Here is an 18,460-nt window from a genome sequence, read left to right on the forward strand (position 1 = left end):
CCCTCCTCGCTCTTCTGAGCAGCCTGCGCAGAGGCTGTGTGCAGCGGTGTGATGGGAGCTCAAGGAGGACAGCAGTTGTGAACGGGGACATGGAGAGATCCGGCTGGGATCTCGGGATGTGCTCGGGATGTCGCCAGAGCCAGCTATGAAGGTGGAGCCAGCAGCCAACGCTGGGCAGGAGGAGGACCCCAGGGATGACAGGTATGCTGTCCTTCGTTATCTGTGCTGTGCTAGGTGGGGAAGGGAGCACAGATCATCAGGCAGTGGGTTTTAAAAGGCATTTTAATCTGTTAATGAGGAGGGCACCCAGCTGGGTTCCTGCCTTTCTCCTCTGCTGCCTTTGCTCCCCCTTAGAGCTCAGGTGCTGGCTCACAAGCACTTACCTGTGGGAGATGTCACCCTTGTGGTGAGGGGGGACGTGGTGGTCAGCGTGTTCCTCATGTGCTTCCCAGCAGCGTGCAGCCCTGCTGTTCCCCTGCAGACGCAGCCACGTGTCGTTCTGCAGAGGGGGGGTCCCCACTGTGGGTTGTGGTATGGCCAAGCCTGCCTGCCACCAGAGGCCAGCAGCACCTCGGGAAACGCAGCAGGGATGCAGTGATGCGGTGAAGCCAGCCCTTGCTCCTGCTCCCTCTGCTTAAAGCTCTGGTCTTTCCCAAGCACCGGTTCTGGTGTGGAGAGAGTGGGAGAGGCACAAGGGGTCAGTGCTGAGGCTTTGGGAGGTCCCCTTTGCCCTGCAGTTTGGGGTCTGTACCTGCTTAGCTGTGGGCTCTCCCTGTCTGGGGATCCAGGCTGGAGATGAGGGTTGGCAAGGCTTTTGTTTCCCAAAGGCCGGTTGTTTTTCTACTCTGGTCCCCAGGCACGTGGGAGCTCTTTGCATTTTCTGTGTAGAAGAGGGGAGGGAGCAGTGACTTAGTTTCTGCTCTTCTGCCATTTCTAGGTCCCCGAGGGGAAATTGGCTGTAGGAAGAGGCACACAGCCCCATCGCAGTTTGCTTTCAGCTGGGACACTGCTTGTGATACCTGCCTGCCTATGTGTCTTGTTTCTGTTTTCCACTATAGCGGCCAGTTCAGCACGACAGAGCAGGGAAAGGGTCAAGTGACTGCAGGGATGGAAACCCTGACAGTGAGATCTGCGCCAAGCTTGCTGCTCAGGGTGTGCTCAGGAGCTTGGGAAGAGGCTCAGACTCAAGTGCCGAGGAGGGGAGAGTTGGTACCGCAGCCTGATCAAGGCGAGAGGCAGAGGAGGTGAGGGCAGACTTGTCCAGCAGAGGATGGGATGTTTACAGGATGGATGTCAAACCTCATCTCGTTCTGGAAAGGCTCAAGAGGCCTGCCAACGTGCTCCCTCCCCTCAACTGTGAAAGCCAAGGCGAGCTGATCCCTGCCCTCCTGCCACGTGCCTTCTGTGCCTCCTGGAAACGCTTTCTCAGTTGTCCTTGTAAAACCAAAAATAGAAGAAAGTTTGCATAATAAAGCTGCTTCTGAGGGAAGGTCTGTGACTCACATCATTCATGCTGCTCCTCATTCACACCTCAGCGGTGCAGCCCTCTGCAGGCTCACTCACTGAACAAGCCATTAATAAATCATGGTGGGGGGGGGAAACGCACCTACACAGGCCAAAAAGAGCACAGTGCTTTCAGGCATGGGATGGTATACCACGGTGGGAGTTGCTTACACCATGGTCTTGTTCCTGCCTTGAGACAGTGTGAGAGTGTTTCTTGCTGTATTGTTTTAGGAGCAGGATACATGGAAGGTGAAGTCCTGCCGATCTCTGGCAAAGGCTCCTAATGAAAGAAGTTGGTGGCATTTCACTGTTAGATCTGTTCTTCACCAAGCTCCCTCTTGAAGGAGTATGTCTGTCTTACAGCCAAGCTGGTCTAATGGGAAACTCCTTCTGTCCCCTTGCCCTGCATCTGTTGATGGTGCTGCAGTGAGTTTGTTCATCTGGTTGATCCAATGGAAGGCAGCCTGAGGGTGAAGGAGGTAAATGGGTTTCTGTGGATCAGCCAGCTGAACTGATTCATCTTCCTCAAGGGAAGCAGCACAGTTACGTGGCTTGGTGGGAAGAGATGGGGCCAGCCTACAGCTGAATGTGTTGGGCTGCCTGATGGAAACACTCTAATGAAATGCATGCGTGGGATGTTTGGATCCTTGAAGGATCGTGGTTTGTGTGGAGTTTGTGCCTTCTGGGCAACAACTCGTTTGCCTTTCTTGTGCTGCTGCAGGTCCTGGTAGGTGCTTGCTCCTTGTGCCCCATGGAGGTCTCCCTCCATAGAGAGAGGCTTTGAAAGGGCTGTGTTTCTCATAGGTGGGATGTCTGGCTTCATGACTGCATGCTCTTTGGGAAGACCTGATGTGTCTTGTGAGACACAATGGTCTTCTGAGACCATTGAGTCTCCCAGGCTTTGGGAGCAGAGGAAGGTTTGGTTTTGAGGTCATGGCACAAAATGCAGTAGAGATGAGAACATGCTGCCATGTGAGGAGAGGCTCAGGCCCCTTTCAATATCTGACTCATGACCCTGTGTGTTGGGGATGTTTGCCCAGTGGTTTCTCTGGGTCCAGAGCAGAGTTCCCTAAGCCACCTAACTAAGCTTGCATGACTCCACAGCAGCTGGCAGCAGGGACACCAGCTTCCAGCAGGCTGGCTGCCCTTCTGGGGAGCTGTGAAGCAAGAGAGGAGGCTTTGGGGTGTTGCATGACTGTGGAATGATGCACAATGCGCTATGTTGTGAGTCTGTCTTGTTGCTGACCCCATGCCTTGGCAGAGGCCTGGCTCTGCATCCCAGCCATGCAGGGTCCTGCTCACCTGGTAGGATCTCCTTTGCTCTGCAGCAAAGTGAAATCCCATCAAGGGCAGGAGGTTGAAAACAAGTCTTTTTGGAGCTTTCTGTCTCTTTCCTAGCTGCCCTGTGTGGTCTGCAGGTGCCACTTCCAATGTCTCTAGTACTGCATCCCAGCTGGAAGGATGTTCCTGGTTCTGTATATCTCCAGGCAGAGCTCTGCACCCCTCTGGGTGGTTTCTCCCTCAGTGGGCACTGCTGTGCTAACTACAACCCTATAGCCCTGGGCTGTTGGTGTTTGGGATGCCTGTAGCACCAGCATCCTGTGGGAAGCCAGGCAGGAAAGCCTGCCTGGGCAGAGGTCAGGTGTGGGGCTGTCCTGCTCAGCATCTCTTTGCCTTGTGTGTTGCAGTGTTCTTGGGGGCCAGGAATGCCCACTCGGTCCTGAAGCGCTTTCCCCGAGCCAACGGCTTCCTGGAGGAGATCCGGCAGGGCACCATCGAGCGGGAGTGCATTGAGGAGGTCTGCAGCTATGAGGAGGTCAAGGAAGTGTTTGAGAACAAGGAGAAGACGGTGCGTTTGTCCTGCCCTGCTCCCCAGTGGATGTGTGAGGGTTTGCACCTTAGCAAGCTGGAAGCAAAGGAAGAAAGCGCAAAGGGAAACAGCCTCTCTTGTTCCCTTTGTCCTCTTCCATCCCCAAGCAGCGTTTCCAGCATGACTTTCCCTTTCCAGACAGTGCCCTCACCTTGGTATTCGAGGACACCATGCCCAAAGCTGTGGTTGACCTGGCACTCCCATGACATGTGTAGGAAATTTATGCTGTTGTCCCCGGTTCTCCAGGGTTGGATTTAGCCAAATTTCTCCCTGCTTGGGGAGCTGTTGGATGCTGTTGAGGGATGTGCCCACGAGCTTTTGTGTTGGTTCCCACAGCCCCGCAGATGCGGGTAGAGTGGTGGGGGACGGCCAAAAACCTGCCTCTTCTGTTAGCCTAGGGAAGGCAGTGATTATTGCTGGTAGTAGTCAAGGGGTGCTTTTCCCACCTGCAGCACATGATGGTTACTTCTCTGTTCCTGCCACAGATGGAGTTTTGGAAGGGCTACACCAACTATGTCTACTCTGTCAAGGACCCAGGGCACAATACGGAGCGCTCAGAAGCTATGTATGTGGTGGTGCCCCTCTTGGGGGTGGCTCTTCTGATCGTCATCGCCCTCTTCATCATCTGGAGATGCCAGCTTCAAAAGGCCACCCGCCACCGCCCTTCCTATGCCCAGAGCCGTTACCTGGCCAGCCGGACGGGACGCAGCCTCCCCAGGGTCATGGTGTACCGGGAGCGGTCGCAGAGCCAAGGGGAAACCCAGTATCAGCGAGAGGCCAGCAACAGGGCAGCTGGAGATGGCAGAGCTGGGGGCACCCCTCAGCAAGACAGCACCCTCTGCCCACCAGAGCATTCGGTCTCTGTCCTCTCCAGACTGTCCAGTGCCACCCCTCCACCTTCCTATGAGGAGGTGACAGGCAACCCAGAGAGCAGCAGTGGGGAAGAGACCAGCGTCTCCTACAACGACCCACCACCCAAGTATGAAGAGATCGTGGCCAGTGCCTCTGCTGCAGGCAAATAGCGGGGTCTGCCTCTCCCCTGCCTCTTCACGTACTCACATTCACCCACTCACCTTCCCTTGGCCGGGCCTGGGGCCCCCATTCAGGTGCCACTTGGCATTCCATCTCACCTGTACAAGCTGGTGAAATCCCAATAGCCTTACCCTCCTAACCCTAAGTAGTTGTCCACAAGTGGTGAGGCTGGGCTGCGGGGGTGGCTCTGGAACCAGCCATCTCTTGTGCTTCACTCCCCACTCACGTAAGTGCTGTAGCAGCCAGAGCAGTGCAGCAGCTTGTTCCTGGCTCAACGCAGGGGTCTCCCCATGGTGCATTTGATTTCCTCACTCCCCTCCCTCAAATAGACATAACATTTTTCATTGAGACATGATTGAAACAGCCTCCCTGGGACACTGCTCAGCCTTACCCCCTGGCCTTGCTGGGCCCTGTTTTGCTGCTTGGGGCTCAGATGAGGAGCTGGGGATGCAGAAGTGAGTTTCTGTCCATCCCCACAAGCAGCCTCCACACTCTCCCTGGAGAGAAAGTGCCTCCCTTGTGTGGATTTGATGCCAGGTGGGATTGGGGAGCCCAGTCCATCCTGTGGTGCCTGTAGCAATATTTGCTGTCCAGAGATGAGGGAGGAGCAGTCAGGGGGTGTTCTCATCTCCTAGATCTTCTTGGGAATGGGGAAAGGCTTGTGATGGTTCTATATGGGAGATAAGTGGCTTCAGAGTAGCAGCTTCTCTGCTTTCCCACAGTGGGGTACCAGGCAGCTGGAGGTGGAGCTGGCTGTGGTGGAGCTGGCTGGTGGGGTCATCTCTGGCCTCAAGCCAAAGCTGGTCCCATGGGGATGTGCCTCTTTCCTGGAGCGTGGCCTGTCTGGTGTCTGCCCCAGAGGTGGGATACAGGCACAGGGAGCCTGTGAACAGGCCAGACCTCCTCTTTCCCTATCCCAGACCTCTCTGTCCTGCCTGGCCCTTCTCTCTAGGGCTCTTTGTTCTCCAGAGCAGGTAAAGGGCAATGCGAGACTGTATTCTCTTGGGTCTTGGTGGCTGTGGCCATGGTGTGGAGGGCCTGCTGACAGAGGCAGCTGCAGGGGTGGGAGCTGGCTGATCATGCCGCAGCCCGGTGATACCCGTGGGTCAGGAGCAGGGCCAAACCCTGGCCAGACAGCTGTGTTAGAGCAGAGCCAGATGCTTTGCTGTGGGATCATTGTCCCCTTTACCTGTGCAGCTGCTTTTGGGGTCCAGGCAATGGGGCTGGCCTTTCCCAGTCATGTCTGATGCGTTAAAAATGGGGTTGTGCCTAGCAGCCCCCCAGGAATAGCCCAGAAACTGCCACCACGAGGTGTTCACCCCAGCACCAGCCTCCACCAGCACCGCAAGGCTATTGTGCATCCATCGCCTGCCTGTGCCCCGCTTGGTCCCAGCAATGCTCTTACAGTCGGTGCCCTCAGACCAGTGCTGAGGCTTGCCCAGCTCCTGGGGCAGCACATTTGGGGTCTGCAGCTGCTGGCACCGTGTCTGTCCCCTCCCAGGCCTTTCCTCTGCCTTTCAGCCTCAGCAAACCGGGGTTATGGGAAGACCTGACAGTGATTGTTGGGGTTGGAGCCTTGAAAAGACCAGGGGGAGACAGCAGGGCACTTTGCATCCTCTGTCTTCGATGCTCGGTTGTTATCCCTGCAGTTTGTATTCTGTAAAACTTGGTATATTTCTGTGCAAGACCAAAAGGTATTTATTAAAAAACCCTCACTGTCCAAGTGGCACAGGGTGGTGTTTTTCCACAGGGAATGTGGAGGTTCAACACCAACTGGCAGCTCCAGCCCCTGCTGCTCACTTGCTCGCCTACGGTGGGATGGGGGAGAGGATCAGAAAAGTGGCTTCAGGCACTGTTTAACAGGTAAAGCAAAAGCTATGCACACATGGGCAGGCAGGGGAGCCATCCCCAGGACAGCGGGGCTCTGTATCATGTAATGGTTACTTGGGGAGGACAAATGCCATCACTCTGAACATCCCTCCTTCTTCCCCCAGCACAGGGGGATGTCTAACTAGGCACAGCTAGATTTCCATCTTGTGGGGTGCTGGGGCTGACATCTTGGAGGTGATGGAGGCAATGGCACCAATTCTTCCCCCCTCCAGCACAGTCCCTAGCGAGGAGGGGATCAGATCCGTGGTACCCCCCCCCCCCCCAACTCCAACAGGAGCCTCTGCCTTCCCTGGGCTGTGGTTGAGAGCTGGAGGGTGTCCTGTGAGCTATGACCATCCGGTAGGTGAAGTGTGGAGGGATTTCCTAAAGTCTTTGCAAGGATTTAGGTGCACAAGTTGTCCTGCTGTTCCTCTGTGTGCTCCTAAACCTCTTAGATAATCCCCTTTAAATAGCAAGACTGGGGCAGCGTGGGATTTATTTTAAGCCCTTTCAAGACCAGATTTTACGGTCAGGTCTTGGACTCTGTCCCCATTCAGAAGTGTTTAAAACTGTCGTTCATCCCAAACGGATCATTTTATCGCTGCAGACTCCACTGAGCGGCAGGAGAGATTAGCTCTGCCCCAGCTCCCTGCTCGCATGGCCGCTGCCTCCGTGCTGTGCCTGCATTGGGGCGCCAGGAGGAGCCGCGCTGAGCCCTCCCCTGGAAGCGTTTGGGCTGCCTGGGGACAAGGGAGGGGGATCGAGCTCTGGGTCCGCTTCTATCCCGGGTGTTTCCCCGTGTCAGGAGCATCTCTGCGCTCCCGCAGCCCCCGTGCTGCCCCCGGCAGGGCTCCGCGCTGATGGCCGGTGATTACCGGCGGCGGCTTTAAGCGCGGCGGGAGGGCGGGTCGTTGGGTGCCCCGGTGACACCGGCCCCGGCTCCGCCCCGGCTGGCGGTGCCGCTGCGGCTGTTTACAGGGCCCAAACTTGCTCTGGACGGCAAGGGAAGAGTCCAAGTAAGTGTGTCCGCTCCCCGCCCGTGCGAACCGCCCCGGGGCTCAGGAACCGACGGGCTCTGCTGCCGCTCCCCGGCCCGACGGGACGGTGTCCCCCGCAGGGGGCCCATGGAGCACCCCGGCCCCGCTCCCACCCCGCGGTGCTCAGAGCCGGGTGTCGTGCTCGGATCCCCCCAACCCTTCACCCCATGGCGCTTCCCTAAGCCGAGGCCCGGGGCTGCTGAGGGGTCACCCCGGCTCTGCGTAGCCGGACCCGAGCGGGTGACAGAAGCCATTCCGCTGCCTGTCACTGCTCTCTGTCGTGACGAGGTACAGCCACAAGGCAAAGAGCAGACCCGCGGACGGTGTCGGCTCCTTTAGCAGGGAGCTGCGCACCCCAGCGCCCCATTCTGAGCGTGCGGGGGGTGCTGGAGCAGGCTGGGATCCCCTCCTGCCTCGTACGGAGCTGCGGAGGGACGAAGAGAGGGCGATTGTGGGGTTTCCCCTCCCCAGGGCAGGTTTTCCTGACTTGCAGGGCTTAAACCTACTCACGGGCTTAGTGAGCCGGAAATTCCCTGTCGCTGCGAATACAAGTGCCAAAGCAAAGCCTGAGAAGGAGTCTTCTATTGGCAAGGGAAGGGAGGTTGCTTGGCAATAGCTAGGAAAACCCCTAAAGAAAGTTAAAGGAGGAAATCCAGCCACTTAAGCATTTTGTTCTTATGGGTTTTGACAGCTGATCTCTTTTTTTTTCCTTAATAGCTTAGTCTCTCAGAACCTGCTTCTCACTCCCCTCCCTTTGCTCTTTGGGAGCTGCAGCAGTTTCATAGGTGATTAGAACATGAACCGATGTGCCCTCTCCAGATTTATGGTTATTAATATCTGCTGGCTTCCCAGAGAGCAGCCTGAGAGAGCAGCACAGAGCATTCGCTCCTCTAAAGCACCAAAAATGTGAAGGAGGAACCCTGTGGTCTCCACAGCTGTGGGGTTGGGTCTCTGATACAGGTTTCTCCTGTGGGACTGACTCTGCCTTGGTACCATACAGGACTTACTGCCCTGCTCCTGAGTGGGGGCTTCCCATTTTATCTGAGGTTCTGGGGAGAAGCAGGGTGCGTGTGTATTGTGACACTCAGGAGCTGGTGTCACCCGTGCCAGCATGGGGTCTCGGCAGGGTGGTGGAGGAGCTGCGGGGCAGCCAGGGGCTGCTGTGCCCCTGCGCAGCCAGTTTCCAGCAGCAGCCCTGGGTCAGAGCTGGTCAGGTGAGGATCTGATCTTGGCTCTGTGTGGCTGGAAGCAGGAAATTGCCCTAGCTAATTTCTGTCTCTTCAATGAGAAGGTTTTTAATGACAGAGGAGGAGAAAGCAGGGTGAGGCAGGTGCTGGTTACTGCTGCCGTGGAGCTGGTTCTGCCACCCTCATGTGCCTGGAGTTACAGGGAGCAGGATCATGGCTTGGGTACTGTTTCTGCTGCGGTCCTTTGGGCGTTGTTGCTACAGCCGAGGGATTTCCCTCTGCTCCTCTCCCCTGGGTGACATCCTGAGGCAGGAAAGGGGGTCCAAAGCACCCCGAGAAGCATCAGCGAGTGTGACAGTGGGTAGTCCTAGCTGGTGCTGCTGCGAGCAGCCTGGTGGGCTGGAAATGCAGCATCGGAGACCTGGCTGCTAAATGTAGTCCCTGGATCATGAGCAGAGAAGGCAGGGACCCTGCTTGCACGCCTCTTCCCATTTCTCTTCCTTGAGAAAAGGAAAACTCTTTCCTCTGTCTGGAGAGCCCCTCTTACGATGGAGATTCTGACCTGGCAGCAGAGGGTGCCCTTTCTGGGCACAGTGAGCTCAAAGGGGGCAGCAGCAATGAGGGTGCAGGGGTCTCTGCATGCAAGTGGCACATCTGGGGCAGCGCTGAGGTCTGGCTGCTTCAGCAGCCCTCACTTGTTGAGGTTTTCTCCTCAGCTGCAGCTTGTTGAGGAATTATGGAGGGCTGGGAGCCAGGAAGGTGCTTGTGGGGGCTGTGTCCCTCCTTGGTGCCGGTCCCCTCCTGGAAGAGAGTGAAGCTGGCGCTGGCCTGGGGATGCTGGTGTGCTCCTCTCCTTCCTCTGTGGGAGGACGGTTCAGCATCTGGAAGCTGTGCTTGGGGCCAAACCCATCTTGTTCAGCTTGGTGCAGGTCACTCAAGGAGATGGGTGGGGAATGGGGGACACTGCAGCCAGTGTGTGTGTGGAGGAGTTCGAGTGCTCAGGTTTTCTTGGGATAACCTGGAATCTTGCCACCAAAATGTGTTTTGTTTATAGGAAACCTCATTTTTTTTTCCTTGAAGGTGTGTGGACACGGAAATGTGCTCCCAGCCCTCCAAATAACTTTACTTCTGGATGTGTGTTTTTTCCCCACTAGTTTTTTAGGCTATACTGAGCTGCTTTCAGGTGTGCTGAACTATTGCCCTTTCCTTGCAATCAGTGGAGGCAATAGGCACTAAACTCACGCTTTGCTCCCCTTTCTTACCCTGCCAGACAGGAATTCCACCTGCAGCAGCAGCTCTGCATCCTTGCTCCCACCAGCGGGGCTTCGTGGGACACCCTGTTCTTTGGGGTAGCTCTGACAGTGTGAGTTGTTTCTCCTTGTATTTTAGCTGTCTTACAGCACGTGTGTGGGTGCCAGTTTGGAAGAGTTCTTGCCACCACTTCTGCTCAGCTCTCTCTTCCTCTGTGTGAAACCCCAGGGTGCTCAAGCAAGCTGAGGGCATCAGAAAAGATGTGGCTGTTTTGGGGACCGGACCCGAACCGCATCCGCTGTGACGTGCCCTTCACAGAAGCCATCAGCCAAAGGATGCAGGTTCCCAGCAGACTGAGGGTAGCAGACAGCTTCAGCCCTGTGGATGAGGAGCCAGTGACGGAGGAGGTGTCCCCTTCCCTTCGGATGCACATCCCTGATAGGATTTCTCTTGCAGGTGATGTCCTGGGTTGCTTTTTGATGTGGTTGAAGGTTGATGGAGCACTACAACATCCTAGGGAGTAGGATCCCTTTATAAAGCCCCCGGTGGTTTGCTTTTCAAGAGGAGAGGACAGGGGTGGACATGGCAGTCAGTTTTCTTCTCAAAGGAAGGACAGGATGGTGGAGAGATGCTTGGGCAGAGGTGGGCAAAGGTGAGCAACAGAAGGCAGGAGGTGTCTTAGTTTCAAAAGAGGAGCAAAATGTGGAGCATCTCCTTCCACATCTCTTCCTCACTTCTCTGCCCTCGTGGCCTTTGGTAGGCTCCCTGCTTTGGGATGCAGGGACATGTGGCCCTGTCTCATTGAAAAACAGCTCCAAGCCCTCGCTTTCCTGGAGCACTGTGGCTGGTGGCTTTCCAGTCCCTGCCTCTCCAGGCTGTCCTGCTGCTCACATCTGCAGGACGTGTTTTTTAATGTACTCCTATATGGGTGGATCCCTCTTCTCCCCTGTCCTGAGGGCATTCCGGTTGGTTTAATCCTTCCCTTTCTCCTCTCTAGATACACCAGATGCCAGTTTGAGGCCCATGCTGCTGACCCCGCAAAAGGAGGTTCCCTCCGTCATGGTGCACATGGAATCGGCACAGCCCTGCCATGGGGATGCCCCTTACCTGCACATCACCAGCAGAACGAGCTCGCAGAAGCGCAAGCGATCGGTACCGCACTGAGGGCGGATGGGGCTGCCATGGTGGGAAGGGGCAGCAATCCCAGAGCTGGGTTTTCCCAGAGGTCTGGTATCAGTCCAAGCCAGAATCCATCTTCCAGAGTGCGACCTCTTCCTCCAGGGCCCTAGGAATAAGGGTGTGGGGGTGGTGGGATTGCTTTGTGTCCCATCAGCAGCACACACCTGCGTGCTGGGACACTGATTCAGCCACATCTCCTACTGCATTTTGTGAGCAGGAGATAAGCTGAGTACAGGGCCCCACAACGGCCTCCTGCTACTTTTAAAGTCCCTTTTCAACCCTGTTTCTCCTGGGTGAAGTGCAAGAGGAGCTGTTTCATCATTGCAGCGTACAGGGCTCTGGTGTAAGAGCTAAAAGCAGATCTTGACCTTGTGCGAAACGAAGGAGAGGTCCTTGACATGGGCAGGCAAAGGCTTGGTTTGGCTGCTGGAGCTGCTTTTTCAAGTGCTTGCATCTCCCTGAGATTCAAGAGCTGTTGCTGCATGCGTTAAGCTCTGGATTTCTGATCCCAGTAGAGATCAGATCGGCAGGCTCCTCGCTGGTGACCCTTGCTCTGCACTGAGCACGGCTCCCCACCACCAGGTTTGGGGCTCGTGTCATGCTCCCCGCACTGAGTGCTTGATGTGTTTGATGCCAACAGGGCCACCACAACAGCAAGTCACGGCGGGAGAAGACCTCAAGTGACGGTGCCCTGCTGGCCGTGCAGAGCCCGGGCCAGCACCGTGAGCGGTGAGCATGAACCCGGAGCTGCCTGGGGCGGGTGGGATCAGCATCTCCTGTCCCCAGTGCTGCTTTGATGCTCCCTGGTGTCAGTGCACTGAGCTGGGGGGTATCCAGGTCAGGGCAAGGCAATGCCTAGCAAGTCCTCCTCTTGTGTGAGAGGAACATGGCTTTGGTGTCAGGTTCATACCAAGCAGTGCTGAGGCATCTGTGTGGATCCCCAGGGTGATGAGCTCTCTGCTGAGATGCACATGGGAGAGCTGTCGGTCCTTGTCTGGCCGTTGCATCAGGAGCTGCCTGCTCTTGCTTGTCCGCATCTCTCTGGCTCTGCCCATCTTCCTCTCGGTGCTTTGTAACATGTTCTCCTGTTCCAGCACCAGAATGGCAAAGTGCTGGGGGCTATGGGCAGGTGACCACTGGAAAATGAGGCACTAGGGCTTATGGGCTTCCACAAGGGTTGTTGGAACTTGTGGCACCTTGCAGATAGAGTGGGCTAGGAGGACACTTGCTTTTCAGCTCTTTGAGTGTAGCTTGTGAGAAGCAGCACGGTGACAGTGATCCTCTGCTCATGGCCTTGGGCTCCAGAGACTGTCTAGTGGAGAACTTGCCTCCAGTTAATCCCAGAGCAGAGCTACCTTTCCCCCTATGGTCCAGGGCTGTTCTGGGTGGCAGGAGAGCTGCTTTCTGCACTCACCGTGAGAGCAGCTGGTGAAGGTCTGGTTATCACACAGACATAGTTGGCTTCGGAGCAGTCAGGGGCCTGCCTCTGAGCATGGGGGCTACTGGAGGGTTTCTCCTATTGGTTATATGGGGGTCAGGGTGAGGATGGTATTGCCCAGAGATGCTTGGACGTGCTGAAGGGCACTGCCAAATGCCAGGCTGTGCCTGTGCTGGACAAGGCCAGTCAACAGCAGGCGTGATTCTGTGTGCACCCCAGGCTGGACCCATGCCCCCTGCCCATGCGCAGTGCCCCGTTCCCCCTCCTCACGGGGTCGGGCAGGATCTACTCCATGCAGAACATCTTCCAGACCATGTACCTCCTGGGCCAGATGCTCTTCTTCCGGCTCCGGAGCTCCCTGCAAGACCCAATGCCACCCAGGTGACTGGCTCCTCTTGAGCCACCTCGCTGCATTCTAAGGACTCTCCTTTGCCTTGCTAAGCTATGTTACAGGCTCTGTAAAGCTCAGACTGCATGGCGCAGGAGCAGGACGGTCCTGCCTGGCTGCTCCTTCTCACCTGTCCTGTCTGCCAGCTCCGGGTGCCTGGCCCAGGAGCATTGGGTGCAGCCAGGCACTGCTAACCCAGCCCAGCCTGTGCCTTCTGCTTACCTTAACACCAGTGCCCCGAGTGACCAAACGCTGCCTGGGACACTGCTGGGATTTCAGCCTCCCTGCACTGCCAGGCAGGTGCCAATTTTACTGCATGCCTTGGTGGAGAGAAATGTGTGAAGGGGATTGAAATCCAGAATGGCCCGATTTTAGGTCCTGCCCCGAGACACCCTCTCCTGAAGGCTGCCGTACCCTTGGCTGTATCTTGGTCACTCATAGTTACCCTTTTCCACTAACTGGCTGCACTGCGTTACTCATCCCATAGCTGGTGCCTCTGGCTGGGTGCAGTATGCCTGTGTGCTCACTGCAGGAGGTATGTAGTGACCTCAATCTCTCTGGGTGTGCTGGAGCAACTGAGTCCACGACACTTCTACCTCTGCAAGAGCAGTATGTTTTAACATGTTCAAAGATGTCATTGAAGCCTTAGGGTGTCCCCACTGCTCTGAGGCTGCTCAGCACCGGGAGGAGCATCAAGCTGCTTCTAATTCTCCTTGAGCAAAGCTTCGGGGAAGAAAAGGAGGAGAGTGAGCATCCATCATCAGTGGCACACCAGCCTTCCCTCCCCAGCTGGTGTGGAGGTGCAGGCAGAGATGCTGGAGGATGCTTCGTGTTGTCCCTGATTTAGCCACAGCAGGCTGACTGTCTTTGGAATGAAGTCAGAGCATGCCAACAGATCTGGTTAGTGGCTATGTAACACCTTCTCCTTCCTCCCATCAGCAGCAGGGGAGGTTTAGGCCATAGTACCATGGTAGCAGTAGGTTGCGGAGCTGCTGCAATGCAGTGGGGTGGGTGCCAGGCCTCTCCCCAGGTCTCCAGCTCCCTTTAAAGCTAGCCACCTTGACGCGCCTCTTTGTGGTACTTTGCATCATTTCAGAGGCACCCGGTATCTCTTTGGTACGACAGCTTTATGTCTCTGTGCAGCACTGAGGTGACTTGTTTATCCTGAGGTTTTAGTAAAGAAAAGCCTGGTGTTGGATACAGAATAGAGCATTTACCTGACAGTGACCTCTTGAAGGGGCTGAGTCACTAGAAGGTAATTTCTAGCCTCCACTCTGAAGGTTGTTCACCTGGATCAGCCAGGACTTTCAGTCAAAAGCTGCAGTAAGTGTCCTTTGTAAATGGCTCTGTGCTGGGGGAAATTGGATTTCCTTTCTGTCGTGACTTTCATTTTGCACTGCAGTTACATTACATGGAAGTATTATCTCACAAATGTATTTTCAGACAGATTCACTGAATCTCCACATGCTGTCCTGGCCTGTCTTCAGTGAGATCAACATCGTGTTGTGAACAGGAATAGATACCCTCTCTTCCCTGAGGAGCTGTGTTAGATGCGCAGTAACCTGTATGGTACCAGCAAGTGCTTGTGCCCATTGGTGTGCAGGGGGGAGTTCTGATTGCAGAAGAGCTGATGTAGGGCTAGCCCCTGAGGATAGGGACAACAGACTGAACATGCAATCCTAATTTTTCTCACTGTGGATCTACTTAATTTAGTGGCTGGGTCTCCAGAGGATGCCCTGGAGATGTGTAGTCTGCATTGCCTCTGCCAGTGCAGCGGCTAATGCCAGTGGTGGCCTCTGTTTCCAGGAATGGAAGGAAGTGGTGTGTGCTCTGGTTGCTCATTTATGTTTCAAGCTGCAGGTAAAATTTGCTATAGGGGCAAAAAGCGATGCTTTATTTTTGTCAGAGGAGTGGGGAGAGTGAGTTTGTGGTACCTGGAGGTACTAGAGAGGAACAAATCCTTGTCTTGGCAAACATGGGACCATTTCCTGCTGGTTGATGCACTTGCTCACGTAGTTGTCCCCAGTTGATGGCCACTTCCCACCAGTGGAATCCTCGCCTGCTGATGTATATGAGATCATCCTTCCATTTCAGCATTGGCCCTGTGATACGTATTTACCTGACTGGCTCTAAAGATGGTTTATACAGCCCTCAATGAATTCCTCTGACTGTGAGGATGGATGCTTGGTAAATATGTTTCCTCTCTGTTGAACCTCTAAGGAAATCCAAGCATGTGTTTTCCCTGTTGTGTGTCATGTGTTGTGATCACTATGGGGTGCATGGTGGAGGGGTATAATTATGCATGATGGGGGCTCAGAAGAGATGAGGAGGTGCTATGCAGGTGCTGTTTCCTGTCTCCTGATGCTGCATCCAGACAGCACATCCCAGGCATGCTGCCTGCATGGCTCCCCGCAGCAGTGCCATGCATGGGGGAAGGCACCTCTCCAGCAGTGTTTGTCTCTCTGCATCTCTGCTTTTCTTCCCCAGCTCCCAGGAGGCTGGTCTAGCCCCAGAGAGTGCCTTGGAGGAGGCTGAAATGACTGAGATGGCAGCAATGAGAAAGCAGGTGAGCTGGGGGTGAAGGGCTGGGAAGATTTCCTGGGAAAGCCACTGGAGGTGAGTGAGGAGGCTCTGGGGGTCCATTGCTCAGTCCTGATGTTCTGGTGTTGCCAGTTAGTCCCAGCTGATGCTGCTAATGGAGAGGCAGGGGAGGACTTACATGTGTGCTGCCCCATCAACCTCCAGCCCTGAGGGAGCTGTAAGGCTGCAGGAGACAGCCAGATCCCTCTGTCTGCTGGTAGTAAAGGGCTCAGATACTCTTCTGATGGGCAGGATCTTGGCTCAGGAGCTGAGGATCTCTGCTAGTTCTCCCACACAAAGACGGCTGCTGCTTTGGCAAAGGAGGACCTGAAGGAGATGGCAGTTCCCACCCCTCCATCTGTTGCTGTCCCACAGCTCTGGGGTGCTCCAGTGTCCTGCGCAGGTCTGACAGCATCCCCACTGCTTCCCTTGCAGCTGACGAGGATCTCGAGCAGGGTGCGGGTGCTGGAGGAGCAGTGCAAGGCCTCGCAGCAGAAGGAGATCCTGGTCTACTCCGTGCTCATCTCCGCCTGCCTCATCAACACATGGCTCTGGATGAGGAGATGATTCCCTGTGCCCTGACCTCTCCTGCCCGGCGCTGGCAGGGTGGCTGAGGGCAGAGCAAGGATCCCTGCTCATGTACTTGCAGTCAGTAAACCTGTGAAGCCATGTGTTTCCTCTGACCTTGACCTGCTTTTTTCACTGTAGGCCCTTGAGGATCTGTGTCCTTTAGACCCTGAGGACAATGAAGGTGCCATCCCTCTCCCATGCTCTAGCATCAGAGGTGGGTGAGGGAAGCGATGAGGCTGGACCTTGTGCCACAGCAGCTGGAGATGGGTGTTGGGGAGAGGTGGGGTACTATAGCACAACAGGCATAGTCCCAGGGCTGGGCTGTGGCTGCAGCTGCAGATGCTCTGTACCCTAGCAACCACCTTGTATGATTGATGGGGTCAGTGCTCCTGTGGGATGCTGTGAAGAGCCCAGGTCTTGTGGCTGACACAGGAGGTGTGTGTCCTGCACGGAGCAGTGGAAGACCCTCTGGTCCTTGGGCTGTCTGCCAGAGGAGATGCAAACCCAAGGCACTGTTTGTGGACACAGGGTCCTGTAACAGTCCTAAATGCTGGTGGGCCCAGTCCCCTGATTCAGTCACAGCTTGGATAACCCAGTTCTGACCCCGTGGAAGTCCTCAGCCAACTGCTGGGGTCTGTTCCTTGTCTTGCACTCCAAAACCTGCGGAGTGGTTGAGTGTATCTAAACTGCTGGTGGGTTTTCTCTTCCTTGTGCCACTGCTCTTTGGTGGAGGTTTACTGCCAGGTCTCCCATCCCATAGCCCCTGCTCCAGGAGGTACAGAGCTGAAGGAGCCAGCAGTTCCCATCCCCGCTGCTGTGCAACCCTCTTCTCGGCTCCTGTCCTGCTGGAAGCACTTCAGCGGCGTGTTTGCAAACATTCAAATCCGAAGTGACTGTAAGAGCATTGCTGAGGTCTGGGCTTATCCTGCAGCTTGGCTCTTTCCCAGGGAGATTTAAATGGGAAACCTCCCCGTGGTGACTCTCTGGATTATGAGACCTCGTACCAACAGTGATAGCACCAGACAGGCCATGGAAAATTGCCCATTTGGGCAGCAGTAGATATTTGTTAGGCTGCCAATGCCAGAGGGCAGGATTGCTCCAGGTCTGCTGCCAAGCTGTAACTTCAGTGATGGTGCACGAACATAGGTGAGGGGAATCCTTGGCCTGGATGCTCTTTAGCCAAAACCAAGGCCAGCTCAAAAGCTTTGCCGTTTCTTTCCTTCTGCGGAGTTCAGTAACGCTTGGAACTGAGGTGACTTTGAGATGCTTTCGGGGGTTCACCCAGCACACCTGCTGGAGCTGTGCCTGCAGGCTCTGGGGCAGGCTTTGGCACCTCTCTGTTCCACCTATTGGTAATTGTAGCTGCACCTGCAGGTCACCCAGATGTCCCAATAACTTATTCACAGACATGAATGCTTGGGTGTTTTCTGCCTGCATCCATGGCTGTAAATCCGGACACTGACTAATAAGTAGCTGTCCTAATGTAATTGCAGGTCTGAGCCTGTGGCTGAGAGCTGAGCACTAAGATATATTGCAAATGAGCGCCAGGATAGTGTGGTGTGGTTCCTATGGCTTGTGGCTCAGGGATGTGGTGAGGGTTACCAGGGGACCTTACACAGTGGGTCTGTATAAGGGGCTGCTGCTGAGGAAAGGAGGTGAACAGTTTGCCTGGTTTCTCTTCTCGGGTTTGGAAGAAGCTTGTGTTGGGTTTCCTTTAAGCTGTATTTTAGGATGAGAAGGGCTGACCCTTTTGGGGACACGACACCTTCAAAGTGAGGATTGAAGGTATTTGGAAGAGACATGATCAAACTGTATGTGTTCTCAAAGGCAGGTTAGAGGGGATACAATACGACTTTTATGTGAGGTTTAAATCCGGAAACGCTGACCCATAAAATGCACATTTTAATAAAGACTCTGTGTTCTGGATGTGTTGGGGTGTGATGGCTTTGTGGATTTCCTTTCTCTCTTCCCTGCCTTCTCCTCCCAGCTCTGCCTTGTCCCAGGGCAGCACACGTGGCAGTGCTGGGTGTCTCCTGGGGTCACTGACACAGAGATGTGCATAGCAAATAATGTATCTTGTGCACCATGGGGCTCGAGGGAGCAGCTCCTGGAGCTGCTTTTGAAGGCAGCAGCAGGCAGAGAGCAGAAGGAGAGGTGGAAGCGGGGACACGTGCCACTGGCGGTGCTCCTGGTCTGTGGTCCCCAGTGCTGAGGACAGGAGCAGGGTGATGTGCCCCTTGCTGCTGGGTGCTCACCCCACCAAGGCTGCAGAACATCCCTTTCTACCTTCAGGCTCCCTGCTGCCTGGGTGTTCAGTGAGATCAGAACAAGTGGAATTAAAGGCTTTGAAGGAAAATAAAAGGTAAACCTTTGATAGCAAAGGGACTCCCGGTGCTGGTGCTTTCAGATCAGCCTCACACAGGGTGTGGGACTCCATGCACACAGCAGGGGCTGATTAGGCAAGAGACAGGTGAAAATTAACCTCTTCCTTACTGCCTTGAGGATGCAACTTCTTTGCTAACTGGCTATGCTATAAGAATGATTTTGTGAAGAAAA

The 18,460-nt window shown here is 55.2% G+C and overlaps 2 protein-coding genes across 10 annotated transcripts in view; both read left to right on the forward strand.

Annotated features, from left to right (window-relative positions):
- The window catches only part of PRRG3 (proline rich and Gla domain 3), a 116,612-nt gene extending 110,522 nt beyond the window's left edge, over window positions 1-6,090 (forward strand). For 4 of the 9 annotated variants that reach the window (XM_062640535.1, XM_062640533.1, XM_062640532.1 and 1 more), the window contains exons 3-4: window positions 3,192-3,352; window positions 3,859-6,090. In XM_062640535.1, the coding sequence (XP_062496519.1) occupies window positions 3,192-3,352; window positions 3,859-4,395 (698 nt within the window). In that variant the 3' untranslated portion in view covers window positions 4,396-6,090. Of the gene's footprint in view, window positions 1-22; window positions 202-937; window positions 1,491-3,191; window positions 3,353-3,858 lie in introns of those variants that run through there. The other 5 variants (XM_062640530.1, XM_062640529.1, XM_062640531.1 and 2 more) reach the window with 3 other exon arrangements.
- A 1,055-nt stretch (window positions 6,091-7,145) lies between these two features.
- FATE1 (fetal and adult testis expressed 1) lies at window positions 7,146-17,830 on the forward strand (the record flags this gene model as incomplete). Its single annotated transcript, XM_062640538.1, has 7 exons — window positions 7,146-7,290; window positions 9,978-10,205; window positions 10,747-10,901; window positions 11,569-11,657; window positions 12,586-12,747; window positions 15,242-15,320; window positions 15,770-17,830. Coding segments are annotated over 7 exons (990 nt in total), but the record flags the coding sequence as incomplete, so codon positions are not given.
- Window positions 17,831-18,460: the final 630 nt, after the last annotated feature.

This window comes from Pezoporus occidentalis, unplaced genomic scaffold (genome assembly GCF_034315485.1).
Source record: "Pezoporus occidentalis ecotype Australia unplaced genomic scaffold, CSIRO_AGI_Poc_V1 ctg65, whole genome shotgun sequence".
Lineage (NCBI taxonomy): Eukaryota > Metazoa > Chordata > Aves > Psittaciformes > Psittacidae > Pezoporus > Pezoporus occidentalis.